The sequence below is a fragment of the Neopelma chrysocephalum genome, unplaced genomic scaffold (assembly GCF_003984885.1).
Source record: "Neopelma chrysocephalum unplaced genomic scaffold, ASM398488v2 Primary Assembly neopelma1_97017, whole genome shotgun sequence".
In the NCBI taxonomy this organism is placed as follows: Eukaryota; Metazoa; Chordata; class Aves; order Passeriformes; family Pipridae; genus Neopelma; species Neopelma chrysocephalum.
The window spans coordinates 3566238-3584603 of NW_020925659.1; the positions used below are offsets into that span (position 1 = coordinate 3566238).

The window sequence follows — 18366 nt, forward strand, 5'->3', positions numbered from 1 at the left end:
TGTTTATTTTCTCAGCCCCTGGAGCACAGCTCGCTTTCAGGCAAGACAATGCTCTGAAGGGCGCAGCAAGCAAGCCCTTCTCCATCGCGGGCGGGCAGACGATCCCTCAGGGAGCCTCCTCCTGCCTCCCGGCGCTCCCGGCACCGGGAGCCACCGATTCCCTCCGTCCATCCCGCCCGCTGCGCTCTGCCACGAGGGGTCACCAGAGGAACCCGCATCACCACGGAGGGACAGGAAAGTAAAAACATCGACCACCCCTTCCCCCCCCCCACCACCGGCAAAAAAAACCCTAAAACAAACAAACAAAAAACCCCTCACCCCAAAACAAAACAGGAAAAAACCCCAAACCATCCAACCAACCAAACCAAAACAAAACAAAAACACACGCACAAAACCCCCAAAACACACACACGCACACACACACAAAAAGAAATTAGCACAAACCGACACCACCGTGCCTGACACGTTTTTCCTCTTTCCTGGCTCTCCACTAGGTGACAGCAGCGAAAGCGGAGTGAAGCATCCCGTAATGGACTTCTGGAGAAAACTATTTTATCCTTTTTGCTAAACCCTCAGAGAGTAATGCAGTCAAGAAACTCGTATTATTGGCTGTTTTCCTGGAAATTACAGAGCCCTTTGCTTTTAGGCTTCCCGCCTGCAGGCCTCAATAATTTACAAAAGTACGTCTCTGCATTGTATGCACTTAAAGCAAATGTACTTGGGCTGGAAAAAAGTCAAGTATTGTTGGTTTAATGCAAGTAGTTACTTCATAATGTCAGCGATTAGTCTTGTAAAATACTCCCAAGTTCTTACTTTCATAAGCTGTATAGGCCTGATCTTTCAGACAAGAACCTCCAGCTACACTGAAACTGCAGCAAGGCAGGAGATTGAGTTCCCCCGTATATTTACACCAATGTCCAATTTTCTAGCAGGGATACTAATTTTATGCATGTGCATTTAAATGCTGCTACTCTTTTGCTGTTGGCTGCTCACCAGATTAAAGCAGTAAGCTTTTTTATCATGAATCTTTGTGATAACCAGATAAACCAGTTGTGGTACAAGCTAGATTAGGGTCCAAGTAGTTACAGCACAAACAGGAATTCAAACATGGAGCAGATGAGAAGGAAGGAATTGAATTCACTTATCTGAAGACAAATCCATCTTGACATGAGTTAAAGCACTGTAAACCTGCTATAAGGAGGGCACATTCTAGAATTCAGAGGGGACAGTACAAACCCTTTATCTTAGTCCTATTCCTGGCCTAATCCAGAGTGGGTTTTTTTGTGGGACAACAAGTAGAACTGGTATAACCCCAGCTTCCGTGCATCTGTGAGATTCTCTTGTGCGAGTAAGGGAAATCCCTTCATAGCTTCTTAGATACCAAATACAGAGGTATAAAGGGTTTGCAGCACCCAGAGTATTTTTCAGAAAGGAAATAATTATTTGAAGTTCTTATCTCCTTGTTCACTCACTTTTTATTTTGTCATTTTATCTCATGTTTTCATAATCCTGAATTATTCTGATGTGTATGAACTTAATTGTCTGTGTGCCCTTAACATTTAACTTTGTTTCTTTTATTTACAAACATAGCTTTTCACAGCCTGGCTCTATAACTTTAATATTTTTAAAGTGTATTGTAATTCAAGTTTATAGTCTAGTACTTCACCAATGTTCTTCCAGTTTTTGATGTTACAGTAAAAAAATGTTGTCACTCCATCTTTTGGAATAGCAGAGATGCTACACATAGAAAAAAGGTCACAGGGATGCAGAAACTCTGTCTCAGGTTTCAGGGAATTCTTTTCATAGAAACTCAGTGATCTATTTTTTGTTTTTCTTCTCTGAAAAAGTGTAAGAAAACATTTATGCTACCTTTCTACTAAGTGCTGCATCATTGCAATAATGCATTCAGTCACTAAGTAGGATGTTAGTTTTTGTTTTATAATTCTATGTGATATCTTAAATGATTCTTTATACTACTTTTCTATATTCTAAAAATAGGTATAATAAAAAGATGAAGAGGGTGTTTAATAGAACAAATAGTCAGCTAGTTGTCTGTACATAGAATATGTAACATACCACACATAATGATCTAAATGACTTGTCCAAAGAAAGCACTAACAAAAGTAGAATATTTATAGTTTTCTATTTAAATTATACCTGTAAGGAGACATTCAGCCATGTTCAGAGTATTTGTCTCTTTTCAGGATCAATTCCTTATGCTGCATAGGAATTTTCTAAAGTAGTGTTGTCAAACAAATTGCATTTGTGACCAAAATAAAAAAAGGAATTCAAATAAAACAGGGTAGGGGAATACTTTAATAAAAATATTTATTGGAAAAAAAATCCCCATCAGGATCATTTGGCTGTACTAAGTAAGTAAAACACTGAGTGTGACTATGGTAATTAGGATGCAAACAGCGAGTACCATGAGCAGGATGATTCGGCAATATTTCAAATGCTTTTTTTCTCTCTCTTTCTTTTTTAACAAGGTATCATACCCAGGAGTATAAATATCCCCCATCCAGAACTGTAGATCATTAGGATTTTCCTAGAAGAAAAATCAGAAAATAAACTCAGTTTCTCTCTGTTGCACATAAAGTCATTAGAACATACCCAGAAGTATTTTGGCTATCATCACATACTGATTAATGAATTTAAGACATCACAGCACATATGTAAGACACTTTCACTTGAACGTAGGTTGTGCTACTTGCCAGATGCTGCAAATGTTCCACTGGGGAAAATTAAAACCACACTTCTCAGCCAGGAACCAAATGTAGGACACCAGCTATTGAAATGTGATCAAAAAACCTAGAACAGACCACGTTGTCTTCTCAGGAAGAGATGTCGTTGTATAAACACAGATCTCACTCTCTTTCCCAAAAGTGGAACAGCAGAAAAAAAAGCTTACAAAAGTAATCCTAAAAGTGATTTGTGCCAACCCACAGGCAGGAAGGATCCTGCATAGTGTGGATGAGGCTCAGAAAATGTATGTAATTTGATAACAGAATTTTGCTACGAACAGTTATTAAAGTGACTGTATAGTATTTAAGCACTGTATTTATAGCTCTTCCCTATATAAACAGGGAAGCTGAGTTGCATAGTGTTGTGGTTTAAGACTTTCTTTAAGTCAGAGATCGTGTTCTGCAGAGCTGAAATTCCTGGAGTCTCACCAGATGCGCAGACTTCCTTTCCTGATCAGACTCACGTTGGTGTCATGTCTGTACCAAAAAAATACCTCCATATTTACTTCTGGAATTCCACCAAAAGGACCAAGTGGGCTGAACAGGCCTCACAGTGGTTCATGCATGCACGACACAGCCCACAGCAATTCACCTTGCTCCAGCTCAGCTCAGCAGTGCATTACCTTTATGTGGCTGGCCAAGTTAGAGTGCAGCGAGTGTCTGTCATAGTCCTGCACGGTCCAGGAAGGGGTCTTTTTCTTCTCCTCCCAGTCGTCATCCACCTGGATATCACTATACAACGGGTTTCTTTTGATGGTGGATTTCAGGGTGATGGGTGTAATGTGTTTCCCCAGGGCTTTGTCTATCATTTCTTGGCTGACCCTGTTCAAGTCTAAGCCTGGCAGCTCAGTGACAGTTCTTTTTTCTCTCTGTAAGGCACAAGTTAGATCAGAAGCTGCCTTTATCTACAATGCAGCCCCCCTTGCAGAATTAGCATTTATAATACAGCAGAATCCTTTTTAAAATTACACATGCAACAATTTTGCTCATTCTGGCAAACATATATAGTGCAGTAAAGGAGACCAACTGTTCACTTCGTGCAGATTTTTTCCTTCTGGGGAACGCAGGTGGGTACAACATTAAGTTCTTTTGCAAATGTGAACTGACATAATGCCTGCTGAAAGAAAGCTTCTGATTTAGCAAAACAGTGCTGTGGAGCACTACAGTACAAGACGTAGTTCTGATGAAAGCCATGGGTGTATGATGCAGAAGCAGAGCTGCAAGGACAAAGCAGAATGAAACACGGGGGTAGCAGCGTATAAATGACAGCCTCGAATGGCATTGCACCTCTGGCAGCAGAGGTGTGATTCACAGTTCTGTTCACACTGTTGAATGCTAGACCTGTATTAGGATGTCAGAGGCTTCTTATTCAACTGAAAGTCCTTTTTTCGGGCACTGTCAGAACTCACAGGTAATTAAATATCTGAGCAGCCTCCCAGCCACAAAAAGTTGTTAAATCAGACCTTTTAGAACATGTGGGTGACAAGGGAGCAGGATGAACAACTCTGGTGGGATCACATTTTTTGAGAACTTGCAAGCTGCTTCTTAAAACAGCATTAAGAACATCTTTATGGGTCAGTAAAATAGTAGCTACCATATTTTTCAATCTGTAATTGCATAGAGGAATGCAATCAGACCCTCCAGCTCAGACTGTTCAACATTTTGGTTCACCACAACCTTCTGTCCACGAGACTTTGAATTAACCTGTCACTGATCTGGGGTTCCATCATGCATCAGCTTCCTGAGAGACCTGCTCCTGGCAGAGCCCTTGCCCTACACTAACACCCCTCCCATCTCTCGGGGCTGCTTCTACAGAATCTCCACAGTGCAAATTCACCCTTCCTCGTTAGCGACGCTACTTCTGCATCAGCACCTTTGTCCTTACAAACTCCATGTTGAGACAAGGGGAGCCTTGGCCTGACCCAGTGGCCCTGTGTCAGGGGTACTGAGCAGGGGGCAGTCCCCAGCCCTCTCCCACTCTCAGAAATCACAAAGGTCTGGGCAACGCCTGCTGCAAGACTCAGATGAGGTAAGTGCACATAATAAACAACCAATGAGGAAGCTGGGTCCTGAGAAACTTACTTCCATGGAAGGATGTCTTTCCCAGAGTATTTCACTTTTATGGAGATCTCCAGCTGTGAAAGTACAACAGGCTTGACTCCAGCCACAAAAGGGCTAGAGGCATGTCCTGCTTCTCCTTCCACCTCTCTGGTGGGAGCCCAGGGAATCTGACCTCCTGCACACTGGCTCTGGAAGCTACTCGGATCCCACATCAGTCAGTGCAGGTCCCTGAGATGATAGCAAACTGCTGGCTTCTTCTGCTTGAGTAATTTTGTGCCCCCTTTTGCGCTGGTGAGTCCACTTTCAGTGGAAGTGAGCCACTGCATGTCATCATCTACTTAATGACTGCAGTGTCTGTACATCCATAGACACATCTGGGGTGTCTGGGGCAGGCAGGTGAAGAAGGATCTGTGAGGAATGGTTTCCTTCAGAAAGTGAAGGTGGAGAAAACAAAACAACAGACTTTTTCTAAGAAACCCCGGGAGGAAGCATCATGCTGGCATTCATATCACTAAATCCTGCAGAAGTGACTAAGCTTGCTTCCCATCAATAATTGCCATTAGTAGGCGGGTGGATCCTCAGTGACCTCCTGTCCCTCTGTTAGTTCATAATTTCCACATGTTGTTCCTTAGCCTCCACATATCCCTTGACAATACTGCTCTTTGCATTGCAGTTACAGCTGGCACTGAAGCCCTCTGGGCTGTACTGGCCAGATTTCAAGCTGAGCTGGTGTTTTTTAACTGCCTTTTCTTTCTGACTGCATTTTATTTTATTTATTTTATTTCTTATTTAAAATTTGTCATTGACCTTAATGATTCTTCCCTCAGGCTTGCTAGATAGTTGAACTTGGAGAACATTTTGTCGAAGAACGCGAACTGTGTCACCAGGGGATGTTTAGTCTCCCTAGGCTAAAATATTGTGAAAAGAATGTGACTTGACAGTAATTTCTAAAGCTGTTTTAAATAAAATTCTCTTCCAAACTTGGAAGAGATGGCATGATGCAAATTTTTTTCATAAAGAGAGGGCTTTGTGGCAAAACTTTTTGCCCCTTCTGTTTGGAGTACCTTTCTTTGCATAGGCATGAGAATAGAAGAATGTGGTAGTTTGGAGCAGAGGTAGAGAGGAAATAGACTGGGACAGGGAACAGGGTTTTACCATGGGAACTGGACTGGAATTTAGGATAGGATATAGTTTGCAGAAGTTTTAGAGAACAGACATTAAAGTGACAGGCTAATCAGGAGAATACATTAGAGTACAGGCAGATGCTTGGTTGTAAAACTTATGCAGTAAATATGTCCTAGAGACTGGTTAGGGAAAAGAAAGGACAGAAACCTGAAGGACATAAAAAAAACTTTTAGGTCTAAGAAACCATACAGAAAATTATGAAGAAGATTGCATTAAACATATGCATGTATAGAAGCAGAGAAACATAAGATTAGATAATAAAAACATGCTTGCTAGTCTTGATTCTTGCAAAAACTCCTTTTTATTTTCTGCTAAGATATAAAACATGTCCCAACCATTGTCACAGACTTCTATGTTTTGATTCTGATTCATGAAGCAAATGTTCAAAGAAAGTATTGTAAATTTAGGTATTTGTTACAGAGTTCATATAATATACACTGACTCTAAGAAGTCAGTATGAATTAGGGTGGAACAGAACAAATCAGAGGCAATTTATGTTGTTATTTACTGAATGGAAGGAGGCAACAGCAAATATTCAAGCACTAACTAGGAAGAACACTGAGAAACTATAGATTAAATGAGTTGACAAAATACACATTTAACAAGATGAAAAATGCTCCCCTCTGCAAACACATAACTGTGTTTGATCTACATATAGCTCATGAGCAAGAAAGCTATTATGGTTTATAACTTGTGTTTCACTGAGAACAGTTTGTCCCTTTTTGACAGACTCAGAGAGCTGGCATGTACAAAACTAGGATTCTGTAAAAAGCCCAAAGATCAATAGAGAGTCAGTGTTAGTTGATTACTGAACCGACATGTGCTTGCTCCGCATTTTTTTCTTGCTGATTATTTCATAATGTGAATTAAGCATGTAGATGCTTTACAATACATATAATTAAAATTTTAATGTAACCTTTGTTACTAGGAAATATTTTAATCTTGTTTTTTTCTTGACTTTATCCTCTCATTCCCTCTGCTGTTGTTGTTAGCATTGAAACAACCTAAGAACCTAACCACTCTTTCTTCAGCCTGTGATATGAGACATCACCCACCAAAACCAGGACATCAACAGTGAAGGCTAGGCCTTGGTTTCAGGCCTACCTACCTGAAAGAAGAGAACAAAGAGACACTCAAAAAATAAAGGAAATTTACTTCCTGGAATTCAAATTTTTCTTTCCTTGCCCACCAAAGAGAATCAGTTCCTCTTGTTTGGTGGCCAGCCCTGGTCTCCAGCTGATATTGGGAAAGATGCTCAATGAAAGAGAGAAATGCTGTTGATGGGCAGCTATACCTAGAAGTTTTAACCTAGGGAGGCTAAAGAAACTTATTGCCACTAGATATTGCAATATTTGTTTTGTAACAGCCTCCTCAATCCTAGTGAAGGTGGGTTGCAGGGTGATTATTATATTTGATAGCAATTTGTTAAATACTATAACCCTCTGTTGTGCAAAAGACTTGTAACACATCCTGGAGGAATCTCCTAGCACTTGGAAGGGCATTTTTCTGCTTTAAAGACCTACTTTGAAGGCAGAAAAAGATCTGAAAGACAAAAAGTTTCTAGGGTGTAACCAAGCATCCCTGTGATAGTTGTAACAACTGCATAGGTGTTGCTAGACATCTGGACCATAAAAAAAGCTTACCTATTATGATGAATAATTATTAGCACTTTGGAATGTCTTCAACAAATCTGATCTCATAGAGGATGCTATGGAAAAGTGATTGGGTAGGCAAGGAGTAACCAGGTGTAGGTAAGGAGATATGAAAGACAGTAAGGCAGTGAGTTCACATAAGGATTCATGAGAATGCAGTCCAGAGGAGGGCTGTGAAGATGATCAGAGGGCTGGAGCACTTCTCCTATGAAAACAGGTTGAGAGAGCTGGGGTTGTTCAGCATGAAGAAGAGAAGGCTACAGGGAGATCATGTAGCAGCCTTCCAGTACCTACAGGGGGCTGACAAGAAAGCTGGAGAGAGACTTTTTACAATGATAGGACAAGGGGAAATGGCTTTAAGCTGAAAGAGGACAGGTTTAGATTAGATATGAGGAAGAAATTCTTCCCTCTGAGGATGATGAGACACTGGCACAGGTTGCCCAGAGAAGCTGTGGATGCCTCATCCCTGGAAGTGTTCAAGGCCGGGCTGGATGAGGCTTTGAAGCCACCTGTTTTAGTGGAAGATGTCCCTGCCCATGGCAGGGGGGTTGGAACTAGATGATCTTTAAGGTCCCTTCCAAGTCAAACCATTCTATAATTCTATGATTCTAGGAATGAAAGTTTTCCCATAGAAGGAAATGAAGGGATCTGGATTGTTTGTCAGAGTTATTAAGGCAGCCTCATGTACTACAAAGCAACCTGGGAAGTCACCTGACATGAATAGGAAAGAGATCAGTAGATGATTGTAACCACTTAAGCCAGTGTGACAGGGATATTTAGAGAAAAGTAGGCATTCATATGGACTATTTTAATTGTGCACCATTGGGACCGCTTCTATCCTTATAATGAATTGTTTCCTTTAAAAAATGTGTTTTATCTGTCGCTGGTAATGGAGTTCTGCAGGGTTGTGAGTGCATTACATAAAAACTTTTGTACAGTCTCAGACCAAAGCTCCTGCCAACCTTGCAGCTGGCTCTGATAGTGGCCAGTTGCAGATGTCTGGGGAAGAATAAGGGAGAGAGTGGAAATACATAACGCACACATGAGCCAGAGGACAAAGAAGTGACTCTAACCTATAGATAAAAAAAAACCCCTAACTTATGGATAAAAAAAAAAGTCTCTTGTGCTGGTACAGTGAGATACAAGCAAAGGCAGGACACAGGCATTAAGTGAGATGTAATACCTGCAGGCCAAAAGAGCACCGTGCCAAGAAGTAGCATGCTGCTCAAAGACTAAGTGCTCTGTGCTGTTTTCCAAAAATAGGGGAAAAAGGGAAATACAAGCAAGAAAGAGAAGTCTGAGAATTGCAGAAAATTACCAGGTTAGGTTGACTAAAGGGTACACATGCAACCTGGCTATCAGAAACAGATATAGGGGATTATCTGGTGTACACTGTGCATTAAAACATATAATGGAGCAGAGAGTCCACTGAGACTGCAAATTTTCAGGGTGATCAGAATGTGGTCAGCAGCCATCCATTTGCAAGAGTAAGTCTGTGCTTTTTATGCTGCTTTTCACAAGGAAGGGCCAAGATTCCTGGATTTCTTCATGGTTTGGTTTAGTCAAAGTAGTCTATGAAAATACATACTAAGCAGGGAAGCTGTTTAATTTGCCTGATATCAAAGAGGAAAGTGCAGAGAAAAAGCAGCAGCTTTTTGTCTTTACATCAAAATACTTTTTATAATAGAAACAAATTTTAAAACTTATAGGTGAAGAGAATACATAGGCACTTAAGTGCATTTGAATTTAAGGGATCTCATAATAAAGGTCTGGAAGAGGACAAACACACCACTGAGAAGTCACTTTGCACAGGGAGTCCTGAGTAGCATTAGTTTCTTAAAAGAAAATTAGCTTTTGAAGGAAGAATTTGGGCTACTCTCAAGGTTTAATGACTTTGGGAATCTTTAGATCATGCACATATGTTCTGAAATTAATTCTCCCTCCTCCACCCCCCTCCCCTTTTTCCGTTTCTGAATTAACTAACCCTTAACCTCATTGCTCTCTCATCTTAAAGCAAAATATGTTATTCCTGTGCCGTTAGTTCTCCACTGTGCCATCGTGTTTATTCTAGGGTCTGGAACTCATCAGTACTTTTCCCTTTATTTGATTGTCAGCAAAAGGGGGGAAAGGAGGCAAGCCCTTAAGGCAGAAAGAATAAGGCACAATGATTTTTATCTAAGCACCTTGAATTCACTAGTGACTACACTTAAAAAAAGTATAGGTTGTGTCCTAGGTTTAACATTCATAAAACATACCACATTGCAAACTCCGTTTCTGGAGGCATGGTGAGTACAGACATTTCCTTTGAAACAGCCATCCCGGGGCTGGGAACAGAGTTCCAGGAAAACCTTCTCGCTGGTGGCAAAGAGCAGAGCACAAGTCAAAAAGCACAGGGCTCCCCACACATTTTTAGTCCTCCCGCAGCTCTGCAGCCCTTGGCTCGGTGACAGTGCGTTCTGTTTGACAACAATGGGAAGAAGGATCCCTGCTGCGGAGGAGGCTCTGTGTGTGGCTGCCTCTATCCTGCACAAGAGAGGGGCTTGGAGGGAAAGGGGGGTGAGGAGGGGGGGGAGTGTGGCCAGCATTGCACCATACCCTATTGTTTGGAATCCTTCAGGCTCCGTCCCTCGGTTGGGGCTGTTTGCATGGGAGACTACGGGCGACCGTGTGTTCCCCCGCCCCGCCTCTCCCTGGGGAGTCGCCAACAAAGATTATACAACACGAGCAGAGATGGCTGGAGGCACTGGAGTAGGCAGAGGGAAGGGTGTCTGGGGTGGGGAAGAAGCTAGGGAAAGTAAAGCGGGCGGCAGGAGCGGGAGGACTTTTGCAAGGAGGACTAGAACGGACTCCGAGAGGGAGCAAAGGAGTTTGCGGAGCTGATGGGGAGAAACGTCTAAGAGGGGAGAAGTGCAACAGGAAGTAGCTGTGGGAGACTTTAAGCATCTTTCTCATCCCTTCCCCCTGGTTCACGGTTTTTTCGCTCCTACTCCTCATTCCCCTGGGGAATTTGACCGCCACCCTAAGCATCCTCAGGATGCAGACCCTTCTCCACCCCCCCACCCCCAACCACTTATGTATGTCTCCATCTCTTGACAAGAAACAGACCTTGGAGCTTTTGCTCATGCTAGGGGTGGGGAAAGGCATGGGGCTCCCCGAGCAGCAGGAAAGGAGCTCTGTGGAGCAGCGAGTGGGGCCCAGAGGGGTGTGAGCTGATGCAGCTGTAGTGCTGCTGATCCAGACATGAACTTCTCCTCTGCCAGCTCCAGGGCCTCTGCTAGGCAATGCACATTTACATTTTTACCAAGAAATTGCTGCTACCTCTATATAATAACATAGATTAATGCAGTCAGTGTGTTTCACACTTTCAACAGCTGTCTTTCAGTATAAGGGGAAGGTCAAAGCATAATGAGAAAAACAAGGCAAAATAAAAAGGAGGCTATGGTGAACATATATAAATTTGGAGCAAGAATCTCTAATGCTCTCTGTAATGTGCCTTTTCATCCAGTTGGAGGGATAAGGATATGACCTGACTTTCAATTTGAAGTCTGTTTTTTTTCTTGCTTCTTCAGAGAGCGCATTCCATGCACTCTTTTAGTACAATTAATTGGTATTTGACTTCAGTAGACTTTTTGGGAAATTCTATAAAAATGTTATAGAGTAGTAGAAAGCCTAATGTACTGAAATGAAGTCAGTGGTTCCCCTCCTGAAGAGAGTAACTCTTCTCATGGACCCTGATCCCCACTGCAGTCAATGGGAAAACTTACAGGGATAATAGTGATGCAGATTAAGAGATGCAGGAAGCTGAAACAACAGCTGATGTCTCAAACTCACAACATTTGTGTCCTGATCCCTAAAACAAGGTAGAAAAATCAGGAAAAATGGCAGCCTCTTTTAGACCTTACCTGTAAATAGATTCTGTTGTGCCACCGCTGCACTCCAGGTAGAGCTGCATCTGGCAATTTTGCCCAGTTGGCTTGCAGACAGGTAGAGCTTTTCTCTAAAGACTTCACCTCCAGTTGCAGGAATTTATCAGGATGGTTGTTGTTTGGCAAAACAGAGAGGTCCATGTTTCTGTGCTGTATAGTAACAACGAAAACAGCCTCACCCCAGCTTCTGCTTCCTGGCTGTGCATGCTCTTTCTATTATTAATGACGTGAAGAAGGATACGACAGTTTCCTGAAACTGTATCTGACCCCTGTTTGGTGTCAGGCTCACTTATATCATCTACCAATGATAAAAGATTGTTTAGAAGTGGCAGAGCAGACAGGACAAGTTTCTTTAAGTGCCTAGCTTAAGCTTTCAGGTTCAGGGGTTTTTTTTGATAGATACATATGTGTTCATTAAAACTAACAGAGTACCAGTGAGGAGATGCATAGGACACTTAAATGCATACCAGCACTTCCTCAAGTGATCTGCCAAAAATGCCAAGCCTACAATACTTCAAAGTAAGCTTTTTTTTCCCCCCCAGAAAATTAAAAGCAGCTCCCAGTCCAAAGCAAGTCTTCCTTTTCTGTGGCAGTACCAAGAGGCTCCCTTGTGCTGCATGGGTTGGTACCATTTACCACAACAGCTATAATGTGCACTTTTTTAAGTTCAGGGATTTCTTTCACAGCAAATTCTTCTTGACCCTGGGAAATATTAGATTGTTTCAAGTAATTGATAACAGAAGTTTTCAGGGAATTGATTCTACTCCTGTTCAAGTGACTGGAAAAAACTGTTACTGACTTAAATGGTGTAGCCTCAGCCCCTTCACTTCTATTATTTTATTCTGAGATTTGATATTTTCATCATCATTTTATGAGTCTTAAGTCCTTTTGACTTTCAGCTAATGAAATTCCCCTTCTCATTATGGCTACTATGTACAACTAGAAAAAGTAGCCTTCTCCTTTTTATTTTAACCTTTTCTTGAGACCTTTGTGTTTCTCTAGGATACTTTTCATTTTTGATGACACTGCTGCAGAGGATAGAGGATGTTTTGGATCAAACTTGTGCTGAGAATTGGGGCATCACAAAACTTTTAGTCTGTTACTTGGACCAGAGAATCAAACAAATCTATTTTCTGCACAGAAAATTGCTGGGATATAAAAAGAAAATAAAAATAAGAAAATATTTTTAAAATCCTAATGTAATAAATGAATACTTTGATATATATATATATATATATATATATGTTAAAATTCTTATCTACTTCAAAAACTCATGGTTTTTCCTTGCATGTACTTATTGGAGATTATTTTACGGCATATCCACTTAAAATTATAATTCTGGCACCTTTCAAGTAGATGCTCAAGTAAGTACCTGTGAGCAGCCACAAAAGAGACAGTACTGAGTGTGTTTCTAAGTGGATGTGCATGCTTCTGGGGAACCTGCTGCTACATTTTCATCTATGTCTCCCAGTGTAATGAACCCCAAAACACTAATACACCTTGCCAGTGTACTCTAGGGGATTACCATGAAGCTGCTGTTTTAGACTTGCCATGACATGTAGTTCTCACTTTTTCCCTGTCCAGACAGTAATAATTTGTGTTGTAAAATAGGTGGGTATATATACAACCATGACTCCTTTCTTTAACATAGATAGGCTTTCCAGAATCTCTCTAAACACAAGATTTTTCTGTGCTACTGTAGCATATAAGGTAGGTCTGCGACTGTCTGAATTTACATACCAACACTACTTTGCTTGATTAGACATGACACGAGAAGATAAAAAACACCTTATTAGGTCAGACCCCTCCTCCCCAGGATCTATCATAGTGTTTGAAAGGGAAAGAACCGATGATGTTTAGGGAGACAGTGTACACCTGGCTACTTTCTGCAGTTCATTCTCCTCTTACTCCTCAGAAGCCACACCATTTTTTTGTGCTAAAGTGTCTCTCCCCAGGCCTTTTATTATCTATTTATAAACTCTTGGTCCATAAATTGCTTTTCAAATCTTCTAATACTACCTCCTCTAGAGGCAAGCTTCAGAACCTCATGACCATCTGCTTAAAGTGCTTTTACATCTTTTAAACTAATTTACATACTAGTCATAGTGAGGATGCCCTCTTTGCAGTACTGCAGGATTTGAAGAAGAGCTCTCCATGCAGATTACCCATTACCTTCAGAATTTTTTAAACCTCGACTATGTTTATCTTAGTCTCTTCCTTTCCAGTCTGAAGTATCAGCTTTTTCAGTCTCATCTGGTAAGCCACCTAGTCTATTCCCTTGCTCATTCCATTTTCAATGTGTTATGCTGTAATTCCACTACATTGTTCATGAGAACACAGCAACCATAAATGAATGCAATGCTCAAGTTGTTCCAAAACAGTTACAAAAATGGGAAAAATTATGTCTTCTTACAACATGCAACAGTTTTTGGTGCTTTTTTCCCTGGTATTCTCATAGAGCTAATAACTTCAGACCACAGTAACAAATGATACCACAATTTTTCTCCACCTCTATGACTGCCAGTTGCAAGTTCAGTATCTTGTAGGAATAGTTTAGGCTATTTTCCCTAGCTGTAATACTTGACATTTTCCTACATCAAAATTTATCCGTCAATGTCTTGTCTAACTGCTCACTTCTGTGAGTTTCTTCCCAAGTGAAGCAGCAGTCAGTTAACCAGAAGAGCTTAATGTCACCTGAAGAGCTGGAGAACTCAGTTTTCTCTCTCTTTCTCAAGCCATGGATGAAAATGTCAAAAAACCTAAACCCTGCATTATTCCTTGGGGAATTATACTGCTGACTTCTCTTGTTATTGTTTACTTTGGCTGAACACCAGGTATCTACTGGGCCTGCGCCCAGTCCCTCCAGGGGGAAGGTGAGGGGGTAAGTGGGGAAAAGAAGGGGAAAAAACCCCTACAGAATTGAAGCTACTAAGAAAGGGCGTTTATATTTACACAAAGAGGGAAGATGTTATAAACAGTATATAAACAGAATTAAAAATAAAGATACTTCCCCACAATCAACGCTCTTCTCCCCCAAAGGAACTGCCCGACTGCTCCACTCAGCTACCTGGAAGAGAAGAGAGCCCTTACTTCCTTCCCATCTTTTATATCTGAGCTGATGTAACATAGTATGGAATATCTTATTGGTAAAATATACATCGGGTGATCTATCCTAGTTCCGTTTCCCTCTCAGAGAGGGTAACAAACCCATTACAATCTCCACCCCTTATTCCACACTATTTTATGTCACACTCATATCCCATAGTCACCTATATCCCACGCTTATGCAGGCCTCGTCTTCTAAGGTTGTCTCATCGTTGAGCACCAGCATCAGCTTAGTTCGGGTCTTCCTCGTCTGGTAACTTTCCCTGCAACATACAAGTCAGAATACGAATTACTTTTTCCCCAAGGTTAAATCTCCTTGAGGCACACACTGGGTTTCCCCATCTTCTCTCATTATCCACCAGGTGGGTGTATCTGGGTCCTTGAGCAAAGACAATCTCATGAATCGGTTTGCCTTTGCTCAAGGGAGGGTTAACCCAAACTGCTTTACCTAACATACCTCTCGAGTGAATTACTGGGACTTTGTCTCCATCCACAGTGTGAGGGGACTCTGTTTGAGCAGGGCCAGCTCGATTGACGGAGCCTCTAGTGTTGACTAGCCACATAGCCTTTTCTAGGTGCTGATCCCAATTCTTGAAAGTTCCCCCACCCATTGCCTTCAGAGTAGTTTTCAGCAATCTGCTACACCGGTCAACTTTTCCAGTGGCTGGTGCATGATATGGGATGTGATACACCCACTCAATGCCATGTTCCCTTGCCCAAGTAGTAACTAAACTCTTTTTGAACTGAGCCCCATTGTCTGACTCAATTCGCTCTGGGGTCCCGTGTCGCCACAGTACTTGCTTTTCAAGACCCAAAATGGTATTTTGGGCAGTTGCATGAGGCACCGGATAACTCTCCAACCATCCAGTGGTTGCTTCCACCATGGTGAGCACATAGCATTTACCTTGGCGGGTCTGTGGCAGTGTGATGTAATCAACATGCCAAGACTCCCCGTATCTATAACTTATCCCAGTGTTCACCATACCACAGGGGCTTCACTCTTTTTGCTTTTTTAATGGCAGCGCAGGTCTCACAATCATGGATGACCTGGGAAATAGTGTCCATGGTTAGATCCACCCCTTGGTCTCGCGCCCATCTGTAGGTGGCATCTCTGCCCTAATGGCCTGAAACATCATGTGCCCACAGAGCTAAGAACAACTCTCCCTTAGCTGCCAGTCTAGATCTACTTGCGACACCTTGACTTGTGCAGCTCAGTCTGCTTGTTTGTTGTTGAGATGTTCCTCATTAACTTGATTTTTGGGTACATGGGCATCTACATGGCGGACTCTCACAGTCAGCTTCTCAATTCAAGCGGCAATGTCTTGCCATAAATCAGCAGCCCAGATAGGTTTTTCTCTATGCTTCCAATTGATCTTCTTCCACCGATCCAGCCACTCCCGCAGAGCATTGGCTATCATCCACGAGATGGTGTAGAGGTGAAGCCTTGGCCATTTCTCCCGTTCAGCAATATCCAGGGCCAACTGAATGGCTTTGAGTTCCACAACTGACTCAATTCACCTCCTTCAGTAGCTTCCGCCACTTGCCGGGTGGGACTCCAGACAGCCGCTTTCCACTTCCAGTTTTTCCCTACAATACGACAAGAACCATCAGTGAAGAGGGCATAACGTGTTTCTTCTTCGAGTAACTGATTGTATGGTGGAGCTTCCTCAGCCCGATCCACTTCTTCTTCTTCTTCCTCATTGGCCAAACTGAAGTTTCCACCTTCAGGCCAATTCACTATGACCTCTAGGATTCCAGGGCAATTCGAGAAGAACCAAAAATAAAGATACTTCCCCACAACCAACGCTCTTCTCCCCCGAAGGAACTGCCCGACCGCTCCGCTCAGCTACCTGGAAAAGAAGAGAGCCCTTTCTTCCTTCCCGTCTTTTATGTCTGAGCTGACATAACATAGTATGGAATATCTTATTGGTAAAATATACATCGGGTGATCTATCCTAGTTCCATTTCCCTCTCAGAGACAGTAACAAACCCGTTACATCTCTCCATCCTAAAAGACGACCAGTTTGCTTCCAATCCTTTAGCCAGCTTTCAAACCACAGAGGTTGCTCCTGTAGTTCTGTGTGAATGCAGCTTCTTGAATATTCTGTAATGAACTTTGTCAGAGACTTGTGTCTACCAGACCCTCTTTGCTCAGGACACAACTGAAGCCATGCTGACTCTCTCCTAAGTCCGTGCTTGTCCAGGTGCTCAGGGATCTTAGTCTTTTTTATCGACTATTGCAGCACCAGGAAAGTAACTCAAGACTCCCTAATGTGTAGTTCAAAGGATTCCCTGGAGATCCCCTTTCCCACGGGCAGGAATTATGCTGCAGTCTGGCAGAAATGACACTGTTTGGAATGACACCTTGGGCACCATGGCAAGTGGTTCTGTAATTTCCCAATTGTGTTCTTCCTGAATTCTCAGATGACTGCCACCCTAGATACATGTTAGCATCGAATGTATTTATTTGGTTGTACATTCCTGTGTATTTTGTCCACCTTGATCCACCTTCTCTGACATCTCTGCTACAAGGAATATGCAAGGTATGAGAACCCCTGCAACATTTTATCTGGAAAGGCCAACACAAGTAATTCACTGAACTTCCCTTTCATAGTTCTATCAGTTCTGACTGTCCCTTTCACACTTGTGTTATCAGATGGACCCGCTGTCTCCCTGTCTGGCTTCCTGGTTTTGATGTATTTCGAATTCCTTTCCTATTAGTTTGAGCATCTTTTCTGTGGAGTTATTTAAATTCTGAGTGCTTCTAATTTTCTTTTTTTACAATTGAGCTGTTAGGCTCTAGGGCCGTCTCATGATGCAGGCAAGCTTTCAATTTTTGGTATATTTTAGAACAGGCAAATGGCTGCTTCTCTGTCACTGAAGATGACAACAAAAACTGAATGAAAAAATCCTAACAATCCCAAACCTAAACCACTTCCTCCAGAATAAAGCAGCAATTTCCCTTCAGAATAAATGGCAATGTGATTAAAATTCATGTATTTCTTTAAGAAAGTTATAAGAAGTGGTAGGTATTGGAACTTTTGATCACTGCTGTAGCTAACCAGCACATATGTGGGGAGAAGGAAGCCCACTGTGCACCAGCCTAGCACAAACCCTGTGTACCATTTAAATCCCACTTAATCCAACAAAATAGGGTCTAAGTGGGATTTAATTAGCAGAGAAGCCTACCATAGCCCTTGTGAGCTAGAGTGAATTTCACCTTTATATGTCAGCTGAACTTGACTGATTTGACATTCATTAGTTGAAATTTTACATATTCATCAGGCTGGAAGGAAAACATATTAATGCAGAGGGATTGTTGCCGAAGAAGAAAGAACAAATCCAAAAAAGCAAGTAAACTCTGGAATGTCTATGCCTGCATAAGGCTATGGCTCCTCTGAACACAGCTGGAAAGGGCTGCCTACTGCCACTCAGGTCTGTGGAAGGGATATGTAGGGCTGGCTGATGCATGCCCTCCCCACGGTGTGCTGGGGCTCAGGTCACAGGCTGGGCACATTCTTGGAAGGTTCTTATAATTTTCCGACAAAAGGGGTATTTCAGTCTGTGCTGCTCCTCTGAATGATGATAGAATATACTGAAGAGTAAAATGAACTTGCTTTCAAATTCATACAGAGAAGGAAGGGGTATATTTGTTATTTATACACAAAATTGCTTCAAAATGATTCACATATA

At 42.0% G+C, this 18366-nt stretch overlaps 1 protein-coding gene across 1 annotated transcript; it reads right to left on the minus strand.

Annotated features, from left to right (window-relative positions):
• Nucleotides 1-2368: 2368 nt before the first annotated feature.
• On the minus strand, nucleotides 2369-15557 carry MINAR2 (membrane integral NOTCH2 associated receptor 2). The gene is given in 6 exon segments (XM_027671013.1): nucleotides 2369-2548; nucleotides 3368-3613; nucleotides 11545-11742; nucleotides 11745-11918; nucleotides 12205-12270; nucleotides 15147-15557. Coding segments are annotated over 6 exon segments (1275 nt in total).
• Between the last annotated feature and the right edge of the window lie 2809 nt (nucleotides 15558-18366).